The sequence below is a fragment of the Crotalus tigris genome, unplaced genomic scaffold (genome assembly GCF_016545835.1).
Source record: "Crotalus tigris isolate CLP2741 ecotype Arizona unplaced genomic scaffold, ASM1654583v1 scf7180000018648.174194, whole genome shotgun sequence".
Taxonomy (NCBI): Eukaryota; Metazoa; Chordata; class Lepidosauria; order Squamata; family Viperidae; genus Crotalus; species Crotalus tigris.
The window spans coordinates 125,412-144,320 of NW_024097122.1; the positions used below are offsets into that span (position 1 = coordinate 125,412).

The window sequence follows — 18,909 nt, forward strand, 5'->3', positions numbered from 1 at the left end:
CTATTTCTAAAACCTTGCAGAGCACATTGGTTTACTACAGCTTTCTCTTCTTTGTCTCTTTAAGTCCCTCTGCACTTACCACTGTACAAATGTGCAGCTTAAACATTCTGCAAAACAGCAAATTCAAATACTGAATTAAAATGTTTCTGCATGTTTACCCAACAAATGTGAATGCTTGGATGAATTGAATGAAATACAGGAACTATCTTTGGTAGTTCTAGAGTTGTGAAAGCTGCTTTTTGTTACTGAACATGTATGTACCCTAGTGGGTTTTTTCCCGGTTTTTTTTAATACTGTATGTTGCCCAGAATCTTTCCAGTCTGGAGCAGGTTATAAATACTATGAAAATACATGGATGCATATATGTAAATCTAGTCCCTGACTTAAAACCGGTCACCTAACAACTGTTTAAAGTTACGAGAGGCCTCACCAGAACTACTGACAACTCAGTTCTGGAGTTCCAAAAACCATTCCTCCCCTCCCAAGTCATATGATCATATTTTGGGTGCTTTATGTTTTTTGCCAAGAACCGGCATTTCTAGTTTCCATTGAGTACAATGAGCTTGTTGATAACCACATTTGCTTAACCACTGCAAAAGACATAAAATCAGGCACGATCACATGGTGGCCTACTTACCGTAGCCTGACTTATAACCATAATTCTGAACTCAATTACGATCATAAATTGAGAACTTCTTGTAAAAAAAATAGAAATATAAACAAATTCCTAAAGTTCTAACTTAGATTTCTTATATTCCTTCTAGCTGAAGACTGGAAGAAGCTATGTACATTTTTCCCCCCAAGTTATGCAGAGAAGTGGAACCTAGTTGTCTCTTGTCCATAATCACTTCACACTGATTTCAATGAATTTATCTTCTAGATTGTGTATTTAGTATGGAAAAGGGAAAGGCACCAGTTATTTTTCACTTTATCCCTCAGGAATAATTCTGTCTTGCATAATTTATTTCTCAAGTAATATCAGTCTCCAAGCCCTTTTTCAAAAACTGAGAGTAGAAGATTTATAAATGCTTGCCCACAGAATCATCTCAAAGCTCCTGTCATTTTAACTGTTGAATTTTAAAAGCTGATTCAGTTAAGAGTGACAGACTAGAACAAAGGGGAACATTCCAGTGCAACCAAAGCAGATATTAGAAAACAATCAACTCTTAACTGATTTTGAGATGCCCTTTTTATTAAGGCAGGACTTACACACTGAGCTAAGCATTTGTTTTATTTTTATTAGGAAATAAAAACTTCAGAAGAGCATATTTAAGAGAAAATCTCTAATAATTTATTGACCTTCAGTTTCACATTGTGAAAAAAATCCAGTTTTACAAAACCTCAAAAATGTAGTAGCATACAAAGAAACACATAGACATTTTACTTCACTTATTTTTGTACGTGAACCGCATCTTCAGTTGCCAGACAAGGGACACTATTCAGTTCTAATCACTCTTATTCAGACAGGTGTCAGGCCTAAAGAAAAGGGGCTACACAATTATACCAGAAGTGGTAGGTTGTCCTTTGTTTAATGTTTCCACAGCAACTAGCCCACAAAATACAAAGAACTTTCTCGTCTTATGCCAAGGTTTTTGTGTGCACTCTTATGTGAACCGCATTTGTCTCAGAAGTGTGGGCTATTTTTTCAGACTGGAAATCACCAAGTAGTGAATCAAGATTCCCATGCTGATTCAAAGACTAAGAGCTCAAAATATTCGCCTGCAGGGCTAGAGAGGCCACCCTGATTTTCTGTTCCCTTCTGCCTATACCCATGAAGTAAATCCAAGCCCTTGAAAGCAGCTACTGCTTTGAAATGCAACTGCAAAAACTTCAGACTCTTTAGGAAATTGGATGGTATTACAAAACAGGTTTGCCGTATAAACTTAATTCCATGGAGAAGTGCCCACACAGAATTCTGTCATTTCTATGTTTTCACCCTTCTACACATACACACAAAAATAGCCATTACTTCCTGCATAAAGTGAATGCAAAAGTACTCATAGTGCTAGCACTTACAATTGCTTTATCTGCATGTATGTTATAGGAGCAACAATATCTCCAATCCTAACGTAAATTAAGAGATATTTGGAAAGAATTTGCAGGCAGGGCTTTATACGAAATGCATTGAATTGATTATTGTAGCTTTGTAAATTAAATGGTAATAGGTTTTTACTAAATTTTCCAATTTGCCTTGCAAAACTGCCAAGCAATACCATCAAGCCCTTCTAGGATATCAACAAACAATAATAAATCATAACCTTATCCTTCCTTAAGTTAATGCAGCTGTACTCTGTGCATTAGCTTGCACAGTGGTATACAGGTTGTCAAACACCTCAGTGAAATGATTATTAATATAACTTCACCCTTGGATATTTAAATCAGAGTTTAGAAGCAGAGTTATTCTTAAATGAAGGCAACTGACCAATATTTTCTGGTCAGATTGACCAAAGAAATCAGACTTCGGTCAATAATGTATAAATCAATAGAAGTTCACAATACAATGTTTATGTGTTTTATAATTCAGACTTTCTTCAAATCCTCTCTGCTACCCATGCTAAGAATCACAATTAACAATTTGAAAAACTTCACGTACATTCATTTCTTACTTAAGATAATACATAAGAAATGCATATATATTAAGAATCAGGAAAAAACTCTATGGCAACATGAGAAAGCTCTCTAAAGCCGATGGTTACAATGTGAAACATATTTACTGGGGAGTAAGCCCAAGTGAAGACACTACAACTTACTTCTGAGTAAACACATATAGGATTATGCCATGAACACAAATTGTTCTTTACAATAAACTGTCAGAATTGAGCTACATTATCAGAATGTAAGCAGACGTGATCATAACTCTTTATAAGCATGCATGCATGCATTTCAAAATAATTTGCTTACACAACATTAAGACAACCAACCACAATGGAGGACTGGTAGCAGTGTATTGTTTGGCTGTACCAATTCTTATGAAAAGCACAGCTAGAAAGTTAAACAAAGGAACTATGGGCTAAGTACACCAGGAAAGACTGAACAGGTTTACTTCTACATTCAAGCCAAAAAATAAGTTGGTGGTATAGGACATTTAAAAATCCTTTAATTGATCGGGACCCTACATATAATACTTCCAGCTACTGTTCTTCTGAAAGCTCAATTTGCTAATTAATGCAAAACAATATATTAAATGAATTTAGCAATTCCCTGTTCCCCCATTGAGCATCCTAATTATTATACCTAATAATATAGATATAATATTATAGATATAATATTATATCAAATTATAATATTATATCAAAAAACAGATGGGGGAAGAATGGGTCTTAATTCCATTTTAATCCAAGAAAATAAACCAAGAGAATTGGTGTTAATTTAACTAGAAACTAACTCTTTTCCCCTAGGGTTTCCCATCTCTTAAAGAGAATAAAGTTCCCCTGGTCATATAAATGGCACATTAAACATCCCATGAGCTATAAATAAATAAATAACAAAACAAAACTGGACATCGCTTATTGGAGAAAAAAAAAAGGTTCTATAGAATTTCCCTCCAGTCCCCTTTCCAGTAGTGATGAGGCTGCACAAAAAGAAAGCTACAAAAGCTATTGTCTCTCTCTTTCTAGATGTTTTCATTCAAAAGGCATGACTAGGTTAAAAAAAAAATGTAACAGAAATACTACCAGCGGGGCACAAATGTGATTTAGGGAGTCAATGGCTTGAGAAAACAACCTCATGGCTTCGTCCTTCAGTACATGTACAATTTAAAATGCTACCTTGCAATAGTTCCATTCTGACCCCTACCCAACTCTCTTCTCAAATATTATTCAGCTTTTTTTTGTGCAGCGGAGCAAGTCAGAAATCACAGAATGTGCAAAACATAAGAGTCCCATAAGCCCTTATACTTGAAAATTACTTCAGGCTTTGTTTCAGCATGCAAGCCCTGAACAATAAATAGCTGTATCTACAACAAGTAACAATTTAGAAGCAGGACAGTCATAATAAATACAAGAAGAAATAAATTGCATGTATTTAGGAAAGAGGAGTCATTCTCTTTCACATAAGATGCTGGGAAAAAAAATATTGTTTTTTTAATAATTGAGCTGCTGCTCCCTAAGAAAGTAATTCAGAGCCACAATGCAGCTGACCGATTGAATCTGATGCTCCTGGCACTGCCTAGGCCAGGGGGCTGAGGAATTCTGGGAGCTGAAGCCCACAAGTCTTAAAGTTGTCAAGGTTGCAGACCCCTGGCCTAAGACAAAGCCCATCCCCCTGGGCAGAGCTGGATCTTCATTCAAAAAGAGATACATCTTGCTGAGCCAGGCCTTGTCCGCTTCCTTTGCAGCTGCTGTTGACACTTCAAATTGTCACAAAGGGAGGTGACAACCATTTCAAATTCTGCACACAAAAAAAGCAAAGTCCATGAAAATTGAGGGTTGTGCTGTGTTATCCAGCTCTGAAAAGTTCATCCCCCCTTACTTCTCCCCCTTGAAAGGATTATTAAACTTGACATTAATCCACAATTACTAACACAAGGACCAGACCATGAGTTCATTCATTCATAATTAAACCATGTGCTGATATACCAAAAACAATATTCCCGCTCCCATTCCTTCATTTCCAACTTTTAAGAATTTGGAAGGTGCAGAGTATCTTCTTCAAATTCAAAAAAGAAATGTCTTCATCAAAACCTCTTCTCCACAGTTGGTTCCAAGGTTTATTCAGCATTATAATGCAATAAACTAAAGAAAAGAAACAGAAACATTGTAAACATTTTGGTGGAACAATACAAAGTTTACACATGTTTTAAAGGTCTATGAAGCAGATGCCTGTTCATTACATATCTTAAATATTAGATGCTGTAACTTCACTGATCATATGTGATTCCTCTATAATATAAGTAGCAACTCTGGTTTAATAACATTAATAACTTGGAGGACAGAGAAAAAACAGTGCTTGAACGTAATGAAGAGAGAGTTGATTGTTAAGGGGAAAAATAATGTAATGCAACATCTCTGTCATAACGTTGGCTGGCACAGTAGCAGGAACAGGCACTCTGGTCATGGGCCAAATCCAAGCAGCAAAGAAACAGAAGGAAAGGCAGCTTGTTGGAGAAAGAATCACCAATCAATGCCCTATTAACCAGGAAGGATCCTGAATAGAACTGATTCAGAATATAAAAGGCAGACATATTAATCCCCTTATTTAAAACATTTCTGCTATTCATTATGGCAGAACTCTCTTTTGTGGGGCTTTGTTCTGTAATAATGCAGTATGCTTCGCTGCCTCCCCATAGAAGCCTTTCCTATATGTCAATTATTCAGTGCAAAATATTAGCTTTGGATGCCAGGGTTTGGCTTCTGTACTCCACCTTCTCACTCTATTATGCTCAGAGCCAGTTTTCAAACCAGGCACCATGCTGGTTTTTAAAGTAGCAATTAATAGCAATGCCAGAACACATGAAGCAAAGTTTGATGGGATTTCCGCAGTGTAATTATAAAAATTTGCTGGTAAACTTGGTGCAACTGATTTGAAGGTGCATGTGCTTCATAGCTTAAAAGCACTGGGCAGCATCACAGGTATATATGTGCAATTTACAAAGTAATATACACATAATTTGCAATCTCTTGCATATTAAAAACTAAACCACTTTCACAGAGACAAAGAATAATAGAGAAAATAAACTATAAGGGTAAATTAGTTTCTCAGAAGGAATTGATTAAAAAATCTTTTTTGGATTATTATCAAAACCTATATAAATCTACTAATATACAAATGCTAGATATAAATAAATATTTAGCTGAGGCAAGTTTTCCTAAACTGACTGAGGATCAGAAATATGAAATTAATGGTTTAATTACTAAGGAGGAAATTACCTCAGCAATTCACCAATTGAAATTAGGGAAAGCACCGGGTACGGATGGGTTAACAGCTGTTTATTACAAAGTTCTAATAGAGGAGATGATCCAACCATTACATGATCTTTTTAATGGTATTTTACAGGGTTTAGAGATTCCTCCTTCATGGCATAGTGCTTTTATATCATTGATTCCAAAGGAGGATCAAGATCTTACCCTACCAAAAAATTATAGGCCTATATCTCTTTTAAATGTGGATTATAAGATATTTGTAAAAATTTTGGTAAATAGGCTTATGAGGGTGGTGCATCATCTTGTGCATACAGATCAATCAGGATTTATAACAGGAAGGTATATGAAAAATAATGTCAGACAAATTATTAATTTACTAGAATATTTAGACAAGAACAACCAAGTTCCTGCAGGGCTCATATTTTTAGATGCTGAAAAAGCATTTGATCAATTGAATGGGCATTTTATGTTAAGAGTAATGGAAGAAATGAATTTTGGCGAAAAGATATTACAAGCCCTTACGGTAATATATCAAAAACAAACGGCACAACTTATTGTTAATGGAGGTTTGTCGGAGGTTTTTACAATAGAGAAAGGTACTAGACAGGGGTGTCCTTTATCGCCATTGTTGTTTGTCTTAACATTGGAAATATTATTGATCAAAATTCGAGAGTCCCAGGAAATTAGAGGAATATATGTTAATAAAAAAGAATATAAGTTGAGAGCTTTTGCGGATGACTTGGTTGTTACTTTGTCGCAACCTGATTATTCTGTAGTAAACTTATTACATTTGATTCATCATTATGGTTTGGTCTCGGGTTTTAAGATTAACGTAAATAAGACTAAAATTTTACCTAAAAATATGTCGAGTCAGGAGAAGCAGATTTTGGTCAACTGGACGGGTTTTGAGATTGTTAATAAGGTAAAATATTTGGGGGTGATGCTGTCTGTTTCTAATGCAAAATTATTTAAAAATAATTATGAAAGGTTGTGGGTCAGGATACAGAAAGACTTGAAGAATTGGGAAAAGCTGCAATTATCCCTCATGGGAAGAATTGCAGTGATAAAAATGAATATTCTACCCAAGTTTCTTTTTTTGTTTCAAATGTTACCAATTTTGAAAAATGAGATTAATTTAAATGAGTGGCAGAAGGGTCTCAACAAATTTATTTGGGCATGGAAAAAACCAAGGGTTAAGTTTAAAATTATGCAAGACTTCCGTGAGAGGGGTGGACTTAAGGTACCAAATTTGAAATTATATTATGATGCGGTGGTTTTAACATTAAGTAGTGATTGGGTAAATTTGACAAATTCTGAGATACTTTACTTAGAGGGATGGGATTTACTTTATGGGTGGCATGCCTATTTAATATTTAATAAAAAAATAGATTGGGCTTTTTAATCTCATATTTTAAGAATTTCTTTACTTAGGATTTGGAGAAAATATTATAAAAGTGATTTTAAAGTACCATTATGGGCTATACCTTGGCATGCGATAGAAGGAATAAAAAGAGGGGTTAAAATTGATATGGTGTCTTACAGACAGTTACTTAAATGGGATGGACAAAACTGGCAATTAAAATCACGGGAAGAATTAGCACAAGAAAATTTTACTTATTCTTGGTTCCAATATAGGCAACTACTAGATAGATGGAAGATGGATTGTAAGGTGGGTTTTCTTAGAGAAGATGAAAATCTTATTAAGCAACTGAAGGATCAAAGACACACCCACATTAAGAGAATTTATGGGGTTTTAGTTGAATTGGACTCAGAAACGGAACTAATTAAAGATTGTATGATTAGATGGGCGCAGAATTTTGGTGAGCCAGTTTCATTGGACACCTGGGAAACTATTTTGGTGAGAAATGTCAAATTTACTCAAGCACAGAACTTAAGGGAGAATTTTTATAAAATGTTTTATAGATGGCACCTTGATCCACAAAAAATGTCTTATATGTATCCTGACGTGCAACCCAAATGTTGGATATGTGGTTATAAGGAGGCTTCTTATTATCATATTTGGTGGTCATGCAGAGAGATAAAAGCATTTTGGATTAAAATATGGTGGAATATCCAGAGAATTTTTAGAAGGAGGGTAAAATTTACTCCGCAATTATTTTTGTTAGGTATTGTTACAGATTGTGATACAAAGGAGTTTGTATTGATGTTAAACTTGATCACAGCCGCTAGGCTGTTAGTAGGACAATACTGGAAGAAGGAATCTTTGCCTACATTGCAGGAATGGTTTCTTAAAGTAGCTTATCTGGCAGAAATGGCAAAGATTTCGGCTTTCTTAAAGCAACAAACGCAAGAGAAGTTTTTTGCTGTTGGGATAAATGGATAAAATTTATACAATTTAGATTGGGTATACAAAAATATTATATAGTTTTTTCATAAGTTTTATTTTCATATATATTATAGATAATTTTTTATATATATAAATATAAAGTTTTTAATTTAATTTTTATTTTTATTTTTTAAGCCTATATTCTGCTCTGGGAAGCTCAGGGGGGGGGAAGGGAGGGTTTTTTTTTTGGGGGGGGGGAGGGCTGGGGGATGGGGTTTTTTTTTTTATTTAATATATGTATTGTTTAGTTTTATTTTTCTGTATATGTTGCCTCTTGTTTTGTATTATTTTTCCTTTTTTGTAAAATTTATAAAATTTTCAATAAAAAAAAAAAAAAACTAAACCACTTTCACTGAAGGACAATCAATTACATACTCCTGAGATAAATATGAAACATATTATATTTTATCCTGCACAGCAGCTTTATGATTTTTTTCAAATCTAAAATGGAAATGAGGCCTTTCTTTTAATAAAAAGTAACTTATTTTATTTTATGATTTTGAATTCATGCACCTACTAGATTGTTCATAGTATGTTTAGGGTTGTTCACAGTATGTTTAGGTTTGTGTCATGTATATGTTTCACTCTGAGCGGGCAACTAAATTTCGTTTTTGATGTGTGCCATTGTGCCCACAGTATAAAAATGACAATAAAGGTTATTTTATCTTATCTATCTTACCACCTTATAACAACCTTTCTTATTTAGGACTTTCCAAGACAACAAATGGAAATTGTAGAACACCTGCCTTATAAGTTGTTAGATAAATAAAAGAATCCATATCAAACTTTAATATATAAAACATTAAATATTAGCACTGATGGAAGGAAAATTGATTATATAATAAAGAGTTTCATGTACTTTGCTGTTTATTAGAAGGACAAAACTATTTATCTGGAAATGTACCTAAATCCACTCTAGACCAAAAGAACTAAACAATGCCTTGATGTCTGTGGATCAAGCTTTGACTGAGAAAAACATTTCACAGGTTTAGAGAGTAAAAATATGCAACACAGCTATTCTTTAGAATTAAGGTTGCAGTTCTGCAATTATACTGATACAGGTATTTGCATTTTGATGGACCAATTTACAATATACTACAAGGGCCTCCTCATTATTTTCTCCTTTACACAAAAAAAACCTGTTCTGATTTTGTTTCAAGTGCTACTTAGTTTTTTTAATCTTGACACTAAAAGTTCAACTTCACAAGAAAAGACTAATGCCAAGAAATATTTACAACTGGATTTATGTATACATTACAAAACTTCTAGATGACTGGATAAATTATAGGTCTATTTAAACTGCAGCCCCTGAAATATTTATACCAGAGCATATATACTGCTAGTTAACATGTGGTTTGAAGATTTGAAGTCCTTTCAGCTTTTTTTCCTCCAAGCACAATTAGCAACGAATACAAATGGGCTGCATGCATTCTAGCAAAGCAAAATTTGCATCTGATTCCAGCATGCTAACTCAGAAACATGCCCTGCTAAACTTAATGGTTCCTCCTTTCCTTACTAAAGGCCATAACCTCTTGCAATTCTGCAAGAATAAAAAAGAGATAAAGGGCAGGCTTATCTTACAGAAATAGCTGGTCATTTTTTAAAGAAAAGAATGTATTGCAAGGAAGGTTTCTGGCATTTTCAAATTTTAAAATCAGAAGGCAAATCAATAACAGTAATAAAAACAGAAATGTAGAAAAAAGGAAGAAATACAGGTATCTGCATGAGCTAGTTTAAATTGTTTATAAGCAGATACTATTCCATTAAAATCACCAGCACTGCACCTGCCCACATCAGGTGCATATCTGGACCACTATATTACTTTCAGATTGAATTTATGGGCTTTGAAACATCCCAAGTTGCTAACCAATTATTACTTAAGCTAACTGGCATGTCTTTTAAACAGAGGGTCAGAATGATTCACCCTCACACACAAGAACTCACTTTTCTAACTCCACCCCACCCTGGGGAAACAGATTCTTATTGCTTCAGTTATTAATAGTCCTGATTCCATAAAGTCCAAAATATACAATTTTTTAATATTTCATATAGTGTCCTTTCAAAAGATAGGCAGGCAGTTTATATTGTTGCCCATATGCACATCAGAACCAGCAATTATTTGCTTGTGCCAATCATTTATTTATACATACCCACAGTATATACTGTGTGTGTGTGTGTGTGTGTGTGTGTGTGTGTAATCAGTTCCACTAATCACTCTTACATTAATTATACTAATCTTTTATTTCCATTTAAATGGTAAAGTGTGGATATTACAACAGTCTTAAAAGAATGAAACATTCTATTAGAAAAAAAATGCGAGAAAACTATAATTTTAACTAAATTTTCTCCTAGATGGCATTTTCTCAAAATCATTTGCAAATGGGGGAAAAAGAAATATGTCTATGTGAACAACCCATAATTACCTTCAAGAACAATCTTACATAAATATGCCTATGAATTAAATAATCATGGATACAGAAATTACTAATAGGGATAGTTGTGCATGACCAATTCATGCACTATTTAACTGGCAGTAAGTGGGAAAATTCTTATATATGAACAAAGTATCCTATGAAATAGATCTTATATTTATTCATGCACTGGTTGAGTCATACCAGCTTTTTCGCTTCCTGCTTATTCAAATGAATCTCTACAGTTTATATTTGTACAAAAGTGAACTTAGCCACTATATTTTCAATAAGCAATTTCTCACCTGTACAGGCACACATGTAGTTAAGAAGGGAGATGTTTCCATGTGCTCACAAATGCAGTTGGAATTAGTGAATAGGGCACTGTGGTTATGCTGTTCCACATATCAAGCGTGGGGTCATAACAATCTAATGTTTTGCATCTCTGGATTCCAAAGTAGCCTCCCACAACATATAATTTGTTTCCAGATGCAACAGCATGGCAACTCATTCTCTTAGCTGTCACATCTCCCACTTTAGTCCACTGATAGGTTTCACTGTTGAATTTATAAGCTGAGCAAGCAGAGAATTCAGTATCTCCACCCATAATAAAAATTTGGTTACCCAGAACAGCTGCAGCGGTGTATCGCCATGGCTGAGGACAAGTGGCTGGTACAGTCCACCTGTTTTCACTCAGGTCGTAACATTGTACTTTTGGAAGCTTATCATGACTGACACTGGTACCACCAAAAGCAAAGAGTTTTAACTTTGCACTGACTACAGCGGCATTGCTTACTCCTTCTCGAAGTGGGGCAACCATTGTCCATTTGTTAGTCACAGGATCATACTGTTCTACTTGCTTTAAGGATACTGAAGGAGAGGCTGGAAGACAACCAGTGGCTGCTGTGTGACCTCCTACAACATATAGACAGTGTTTGAGTTCAGCAGAACCATGGCCAAACCGAGCAACTAGCATTGCAGCTGCTTTGGACCATTCTTCATGAAGTGTATCATATACCCAAACATCTTTAGAGACTCCATTTTCAGATCCTCGACCACCAGTAATATAGACTTTACAGCCAATTGCGCATGCACTGAATTCCTTCCTTGGACTTGGGATGTCAGCTTTTGGAATGATCTCCTTTGCTTTTTGGTCGACAAGATATAATTTGTCACACATAAAAGTCTGGCCTCCCAGAAGAAATAAGGCATGCCCAGTTTTTCGAGGCCTAGCACATAAGCTAGTGACTACACCATCATTCTGCAGAATCTTCAATTTGCATCTGATTGCTTCTTCTACAATCTCTTTACTTTTTCTTTGCTTGGTGATAAGCTCTTCAGTAGCTACATTTTCCATTAGATAGATGGCTGGCAAAAGAGCCAATCTCACAGTCTGCAATAATTCTGGCAGATAACAGTGGCGTTTATTTAGATCATAGTTAATCCAGTTCATGGCAGATTCATAAACTAATCGTTCATCTTCAGTCTCTAATTCTTCACTAGAGAGCAGCTGAACAACCATATCTTTTGGAAGTTGGAGAAAATCTTCACTTTTACTGATAGTCTGGAAGTTGCTAAGGCACATCCTCCAAGAAAGCTCATAAAGTTTGGTACACTGGTGAGCATCAGACAGAAGCAACATGCCAAGACAATTAGTATGATGAAGGTTCTTCTCTAAGAATTCTGCACAAGCATCTCTAATGTCTTGGAATTCTAACATATCACCTGCCTCCAAAAGGGATTCTGCATTTTCTTCATTGATGATGACCCTTGAAGAGTACGCATAGTCCAGGAGAAGTTCTAGAACCTCTGGATGGATGGAATTGTGGAAGTTCACTTCACTGGCTTGGCTTTCTTTAAGACCACCACTGAACATGGCTTCAAAATATCGACTACAGGCAGCTAGGACAGCTCTATGGCAAGGGAATGACTTGTTCCCAGCATGGAGAAGTACATCTGTAAATAAACGCTGTTGACGCAGAAGATTCAGATGAGTGAGGACACTATCAGCATACGAAGATTTGTGAAATAAATATATGTTTATAGAGCCAGTGCTGGCTCTAGACTTCCGATTCTCATGCATGCTGACTGACATTTTCTTCCACACCTAAATATTAAAAAAAAATAAATTAATTAAGAAGTCTCAAAATACAATATGAAATGTTTTAAAAATAACAATTACCTATACACATCTACTCAGAAGTCTGTCTACTGACTACAGAGTTTATTTCCAAGAAACAAGAATTTTTTTAAAAAAAGCAACTAGCAGCAAAACATGCAAAGCACAGGAATATGCTAAGCAACAGGAGTTGAGGACAACCAATCCTTTGCCTGTTTTTCCTAATATATATTTCTTAACTGGCATAGTCTAAAAATAATTGCTCAAGACAGCAGGATTATCTTGGCAAACCAGACCTCCCACTTTCGTAACATAAGTGGCAGTTTCAGAATGGGTGAAAAAAAAAAAGACAGGTCTGAATTTTTTCCCACACCTTTCCAGCATACAGCAGCTGATTTAATAATTATGTACTGACACACATATTTAAAAACGTGCTTCTGCGTTGAATCATAATGTAGGACAAACAAAGACGTTACAGTCAGGAATACTTCAAGGAACACAAGCATCCACAAATTAACCTTATTAAGATTATATCCTGATAAAACCAATTCTACCCATACCATGAAAATATGTAAAAAGTAAGACACAAATAGATCATTCCCAGTATATTTTACTTTAATTACTATAATGTTACCAGTAGATTTTTACCTCAAAGCTACATCTCTCTCCAGCAACAGATATTTTAAGATGGCACACATATGATTTAATTATATGCTGAGTTTTACTCAGCCTAGTATATTCCAGATTTCTTGAATCTTTATTCCCACCAATTTACCAAAGGGCCCAAAATTATGAAAGGAACAAGGTGCTGACTAAAAAAACCAAAAATCCTAAATAGGAATTTCCACCAATGCTAGGAGAGGAAGAAAATCCCCAAAACTTCAATATGCAACATGCTTACATAAACTAAAACAAGATCAGAGTTTTCTCAAGGTAAAATCATTAGAATAAATTCAGTGGAAAACGGAATTTAAAAGCTACTACAAAGACGCCAGGGTCATAAGATACAATTTCTGAACTAATCCATCATGCTAAGCCGCCACTGATAGTACCTGAATTCATTTAATACACTAATGTTGTGTGAACATAGTCATTTTGCTGGAACAAAATTTTAATTCTGTCAATAGAAAGAGCCCTGAGCATTCTTAATACTCCTGCTGATATAGAGAAAATCTGCCAACATGTTCTTTACTTTCCAGCCATGTCATCCCAGAAGAACTCAGAATCAGCAAAAATCACCTTTCTATGCCCTTGCAGGCATGGTCACCTATCCTTCTCCCACAGATTGAAGGAGCCATTCTATATGTTCATAGATAAGACAATGGTTCAACCTATGAGAAAGACATGCAAATTGCAATTTCTTATCTTGTAAGTACAACTTCAAGAATGTTGCCCTAATTTGGAAAAACAGTTTCATAGGGAATGGCAAGCAGATGATCAGGGAGGACAACAAGCTGTTGTCTCTGACGGAGAACTCTTTCATTCAAACAGAATCTGAAGTCCCAAGAGATATTCCAACCAGCTGCACAGGTCCAACCTGTTCAGGTGTCCTAGAAACCACCACTGCCCATAGAAAAAGACTATCTCCACAACTGAGGAAGGAGTGAAGAAAGACAAAAATATAATCTGACATGACCTCCATAAAGCTTTCCCACAAGACTGCCTGTCACCAGACCAGAAAGAATCAACAGAACCTAGCAAAAGGAAGCTGAACTACTCATTAAGCTGCTATTCAATGATGAGTCAGATATGACACCTGAGAGGACTCCAGTCAGGACTTAGAAATGGGTAACAGACTATAAGCTCAGGACAGAAAGCCTGTGCTCAATTCAATATAATGCTTCACTTCCCTCAGGGAAAAGATAAGCAAGTAAGGAAAGTGAGAATTCATGACCTATCCTTATGGTGCCTATTATTCCTCAAAAATTTCCTGTTTAGTATTACTTTGTGACAGCAACCTTTGCTAGTATTTTGCTACTTGTAAAGGTGCTGCCACTACTAAGTATATGTAGAAATTTCTAAGAGAGGAGAAGTTCTGCAGTTTGATTCTAATATTTATTCCAAACCAAGTAATGCAAGTTGGAGAAAAAAGTTTTACTTTTTTATGGCCAGTATTTATCATTTTCATGTTTTTAACATATCAACTGTCCAGAGCTGCAGTTTGAGAGCTGGGCAGCCATAAAAGAAAAATCAAACTTTTGTACGAGGAGATATCTGTAACAATTAAGCAGATAATAATTGGCTATCAAAGTACTACTTTGGCTACTTTGATAGCCAATTATTCTCTTTTTTTATTTTGATCACTTAATTACTACCATAAAGGATTTTTCTTTCTTTTTTTGCTACATTTTTTCCCTTTCAAAAATAATTCATATTCTTGGAGGAAAACATGGTTATTTCAACACCTGTTATATCTATTCAAAGAAATGGTTAAAATATAAACTACCCATCACTGGGGATGTTTGTTAATTTGTTAATTGAGGATCCCACAATTGTAACTGTACTTCACACTGAAATGCAAAATGCATAAGACCACTAGATAGCAGCAAAGAAGTATTGTAGCTTTTTGTTGCCATCTAATGGTTACTATAGATTTCAATAGCACAGCTATGACATGGCTATTTTATCCTGCTTAACATATAAATTAAAATCTTAAAATAATTTCCTATGAATTAAAAGATTCCTCTAAGGTAGCTTTCACTAATCTGGCATCTTCTTTATATGTACAGATGGAAACACCTACAATTCCCCAATAGCATGGGAATGTACAATCCTAGATCATTTATAGAGAAGAATCTCGATCACATGAATTGCTTAAATTCACCTCACTTTGTTATTCCCATTTTTAAAAACAAAGTTAAAATACCTTTGAATAACCATCTCCCATACACACTTTCCAGGTAATTTTTTTTTGGCAAACTATGAGATTATAGATGCTAATCTAAACATCTTTTCTATTAGAAAAAGGCTGCAAATTCAGAAATATGTATCCCTATGTGATTATCTATTTTATTGTTTTTATTCCTCTAATAACACTAGATGAAAATATAGTTAGTTATGTATAATTTCTTCCAAGATATGTATGCTTCCTAATATGTGCTCAGGCATTTTTATCCTAAATGGCTCAAAATGACTACTACAATAACTATTGAAGACTTGACTGATTGTCTCCCATGTGGTTCTATGCTAATACCTTCTTTATGTAAGCTGCCTATTATTCAGGGTCCCTATTATTTCTGGGTCCTACGACCTATCAAATACAGTCCATTTTAAACTTTCTGCTATCACTCCAAACTGTCTTAAGTATGGACTACATGATCTGAATAGCCATTTCTAGTGCTATAATTCTAAGCCATAAATAGTTCTACCAAGTTATTTACAACACTAAACAAACCATCAAATAAAGGCAATGCCATTCAGATAATTTATCTTATAAAACTTAAAATTGTATGTAACAGTTCAGCCATACACATGGTTTAAGTAAACCTCAAAGAGCTAGGTGGGATTTATTCACAGACAACATTACATAGAAAGCAAATTTTGTATAATGGTGAAGGCATCAGGCTAGAAACTGAGAGATTGTGAGTTGTAGTTCCAATTTAGGCATAAAGCCAACCAGTCACTCTCCCAACCCTAGGAAGGAGGCAATGGCAAATTACTCCTGAAAAACATTTCCAAGGAAACTGCAGGTATTTGTCCAGGCAGTCTCTGAGAATTGGACACGATTAAACAGAAGGGAAAAAACATACATAAGTATTGAAGTGTGAAATACTGCCTATTAAGAATTCATTGGAACAATTACAGAAGTAATGGATCCTGCTCTTAATGTTTTTTCCCCACAATCCTAAATCAGAAGAAATGACTCTGTGAGACAAATTTTATCCTCAACCTATGTTTTAACTTCAACCTGTTTCCAACATTACTCTATCAAAAGATTTCCAACATTAATTATTAAATAGCAGAAGGCTATTGCTATCTATCATTACTTGTTCTTCAACATCTGGAATTCCAAACTATGTCATTAATGAATTTGGAATCTTTACTTTGTTCCCAAACCAAACTGATAGTGTGGTCAAGTCAATGGAAGTAATCAAAGGACTGATAATAACCATTATTTCTTTGTTCAAAGAGAGACATAAAAGCACATTACTGGAATGTTATCTTCCTCTGTTCTGAATTTGGATAGCTCTTCTAAAAATTATTCAAGAACATGCACACACAGGTGTAAGCACATTCAAGCTTGTCAATTTTATAGCTTTTATCTTAAAAATCTTTTAGCAACTAATCCAGTATGTACATTGTATCTTTTTAATAATTTTGTTTTTCAATGCAGCAATATGCATTGAAACAGCCAGAGGAACAAATCTTTTACTTCCTTTGTGTAACGGCTCAGACTTCAAAAGAGCTATATGAGGGGTGGGCTCAGTTACAAAGCAAATACTGATAAGCCTATCATACTTTACCACACATATCCTTAGGTAAAGAATCTGCTGTTTTTTACTTTGCTAATTTTGGTGTGCAGTGATCTTTTTCATTACTATAATTAATGGCATTCTATTCACTAGAAACAGCTGGATGACCAATAGACCAATAGTGTTTTTTTAAAAAAAGAAAATTACTATCTTCTAATAGCGTTAGTTTAGTTTTTATTCCATAACATTATACAGATGTAAACATCCTCTCCGAGTTTTATTTTTAAGCTGATAAATTTAAGCTTCCATTTTTTTCAATGTTAGAAGAGACAGGAATAAATATTTGCTTAAAGGAAGCGTTTTCCATCATGTTTCAACACATCTCGTTTTAAACTGTGAGGACCAAATGGTGCTCGAGGCTAAAGCTTGAGATTTTGAACGGGCATAGCTCGGACCCCTCTTTTTCTCTACTTTTCGCGCACCTTCTGCAACTCCGCGGAAGAGCAGCGAACCACGTGCGCCCCTCTTCCACGAAATACAAAAGTTCCGTCAACGGCTGCCTCCCGCTTCCCCTCTTTGCTTTGAAGTGGAAGGGGGGGAAAGAGGCAGGCAGCCCTGGGAAAGGAAGGAAGCAAGCAGCACACGCTCTGACCCTCCTCCTTCCTGTAGGACGGAAAGGAGTAAATGTGTGTTGACTGGAAGTGCACCGACCCAGTCCTCTAAGCTCGAAGAATTAGAGGCTAAGGTCGTCCTGAGTTCGGGAAATCAAGCGAGATTAGAAGTTGCACCTTCTGACCCCGCACTTTTTTTTTTCCAGAGAATAGTTTCGGTGTTCCTTCAGCGTTAAACTCCGTGCAGGGTACAAACCGCCTCTCTGCGACCCATTAAGGACCTCTGGACTGAAAACAAAATCGCTTTCAGTTCTCCCGCTGCAACCCCTTCCTCAAGAATACAACAAATCGTGCTGAATTCAACTTCTGAGTGAACCTCAGTGAACTGAGGCTAGACTCAGGTTGCAGAGAGGCAGAGTCTTCTTCTTCTTCCACCACCACCACCACCACCCCCTCTGGCAAAGACCCACAACCGGCGCTCGCCGAGCCGGCTTAGGCTCGAACCTGTTCACGCGGCAACAGGTCGGCGCGCGAGGGTCCCACTTACAGCCGCCGCTTCCTCCGCCCGCTCGGATCCTGCCTCCTGGGAGCCGCGCAGTTCACGGCATGGGGGAGCCAAGCGTCGCGCACGTTTCAGCGGCCGCTTCTCCCTGTAGTTCGACCTCGTGTGGAGAGACCGAGAGCGCCCACCTTCCCCTTCCAGCGACCACAAGCGCAGCGCGGGTCCTTTCTCGGTGGCTGCCCGGTTTTCTCCGCACGCTTGTACGAAGGGGAGAGACGGCGCTGGTGGCACTGCTGCTGGTGCTGCAAAGAAGGCGGGCAGAGGCCGAGGAGGAGGGGCGCCGCTCCTCCTGTGGCCTCGGCGAGTGCGAGGCAGAGAGTATATGGGCCTGCCGGCGGGGAGGGACCGAGATGCAAAGAGTGAATGACACGCGGGAGGCGGGGAGGAAGCCGGGCGGGGCTGGGCTGCTGAAAGACTCCCTGAACGTCGCCCGGGAATTACCCGGGGGAGAGGAAGAGAGAAAAAAAGGTGCGGGCGGGAATGTGGATGAGGCGCTTCCTTTCCTGTCCCTCGGAAGCGGCGTCTGTGTAAAGGAACATCCCGGCTCTTGTTTTTACACCGGCCTGTGCACGTTCCACAGATTTCAATG

The 18,909-nt window shown here is 36.6% G+C and overlaps 1 protein-coding gene across 3 annotated transcripts; it reads right to left on the bottom strand.

Annotated features, from left to right (window-relative positions):
• Positions 1–1,268: 1,268 nt before the first annotated feature.
• On the bottom strand, positions 1,269–18,640 carry ENC1 (ectodermal-neural cortex 1). Of its 3 annotated transcripts, none has more exons than XM_039355225.1 (3): positions 18,449–18,640; positions 10,922–12,723; positions 1,269–4,733 (listed from the first exon to the last, which is right to left on the bottom strand). In XM_039355225.1, the coding sequence occupies exon 2, from the start codon at positions 12,709–12,711 to the stop codon at positions 10,942–10,944; it is 1,770 nt and encodes a 589-aa protein (XP_039211159.1). In that variant the 5' UTR covers positions 12,712–12,723; positions 18,449–18,640; the 3' UTR covers positions 1,269–4,733; positions 10,922–10,941. The 3 variants fall into 3 exon arrangements, with proteins under 3 accessions (XP_039211159.1, XP_039211158.1, XP_039211156.1); XM_039355224.1 differs by having other exon boundaries at positions 18,263–18,640; XM_039355222.1 differs by having other exon boundaries at positions 18,306–18,639.
• Between the last annotated feature and the right edge of the window lie 269 nt (positions 18,641–18,909).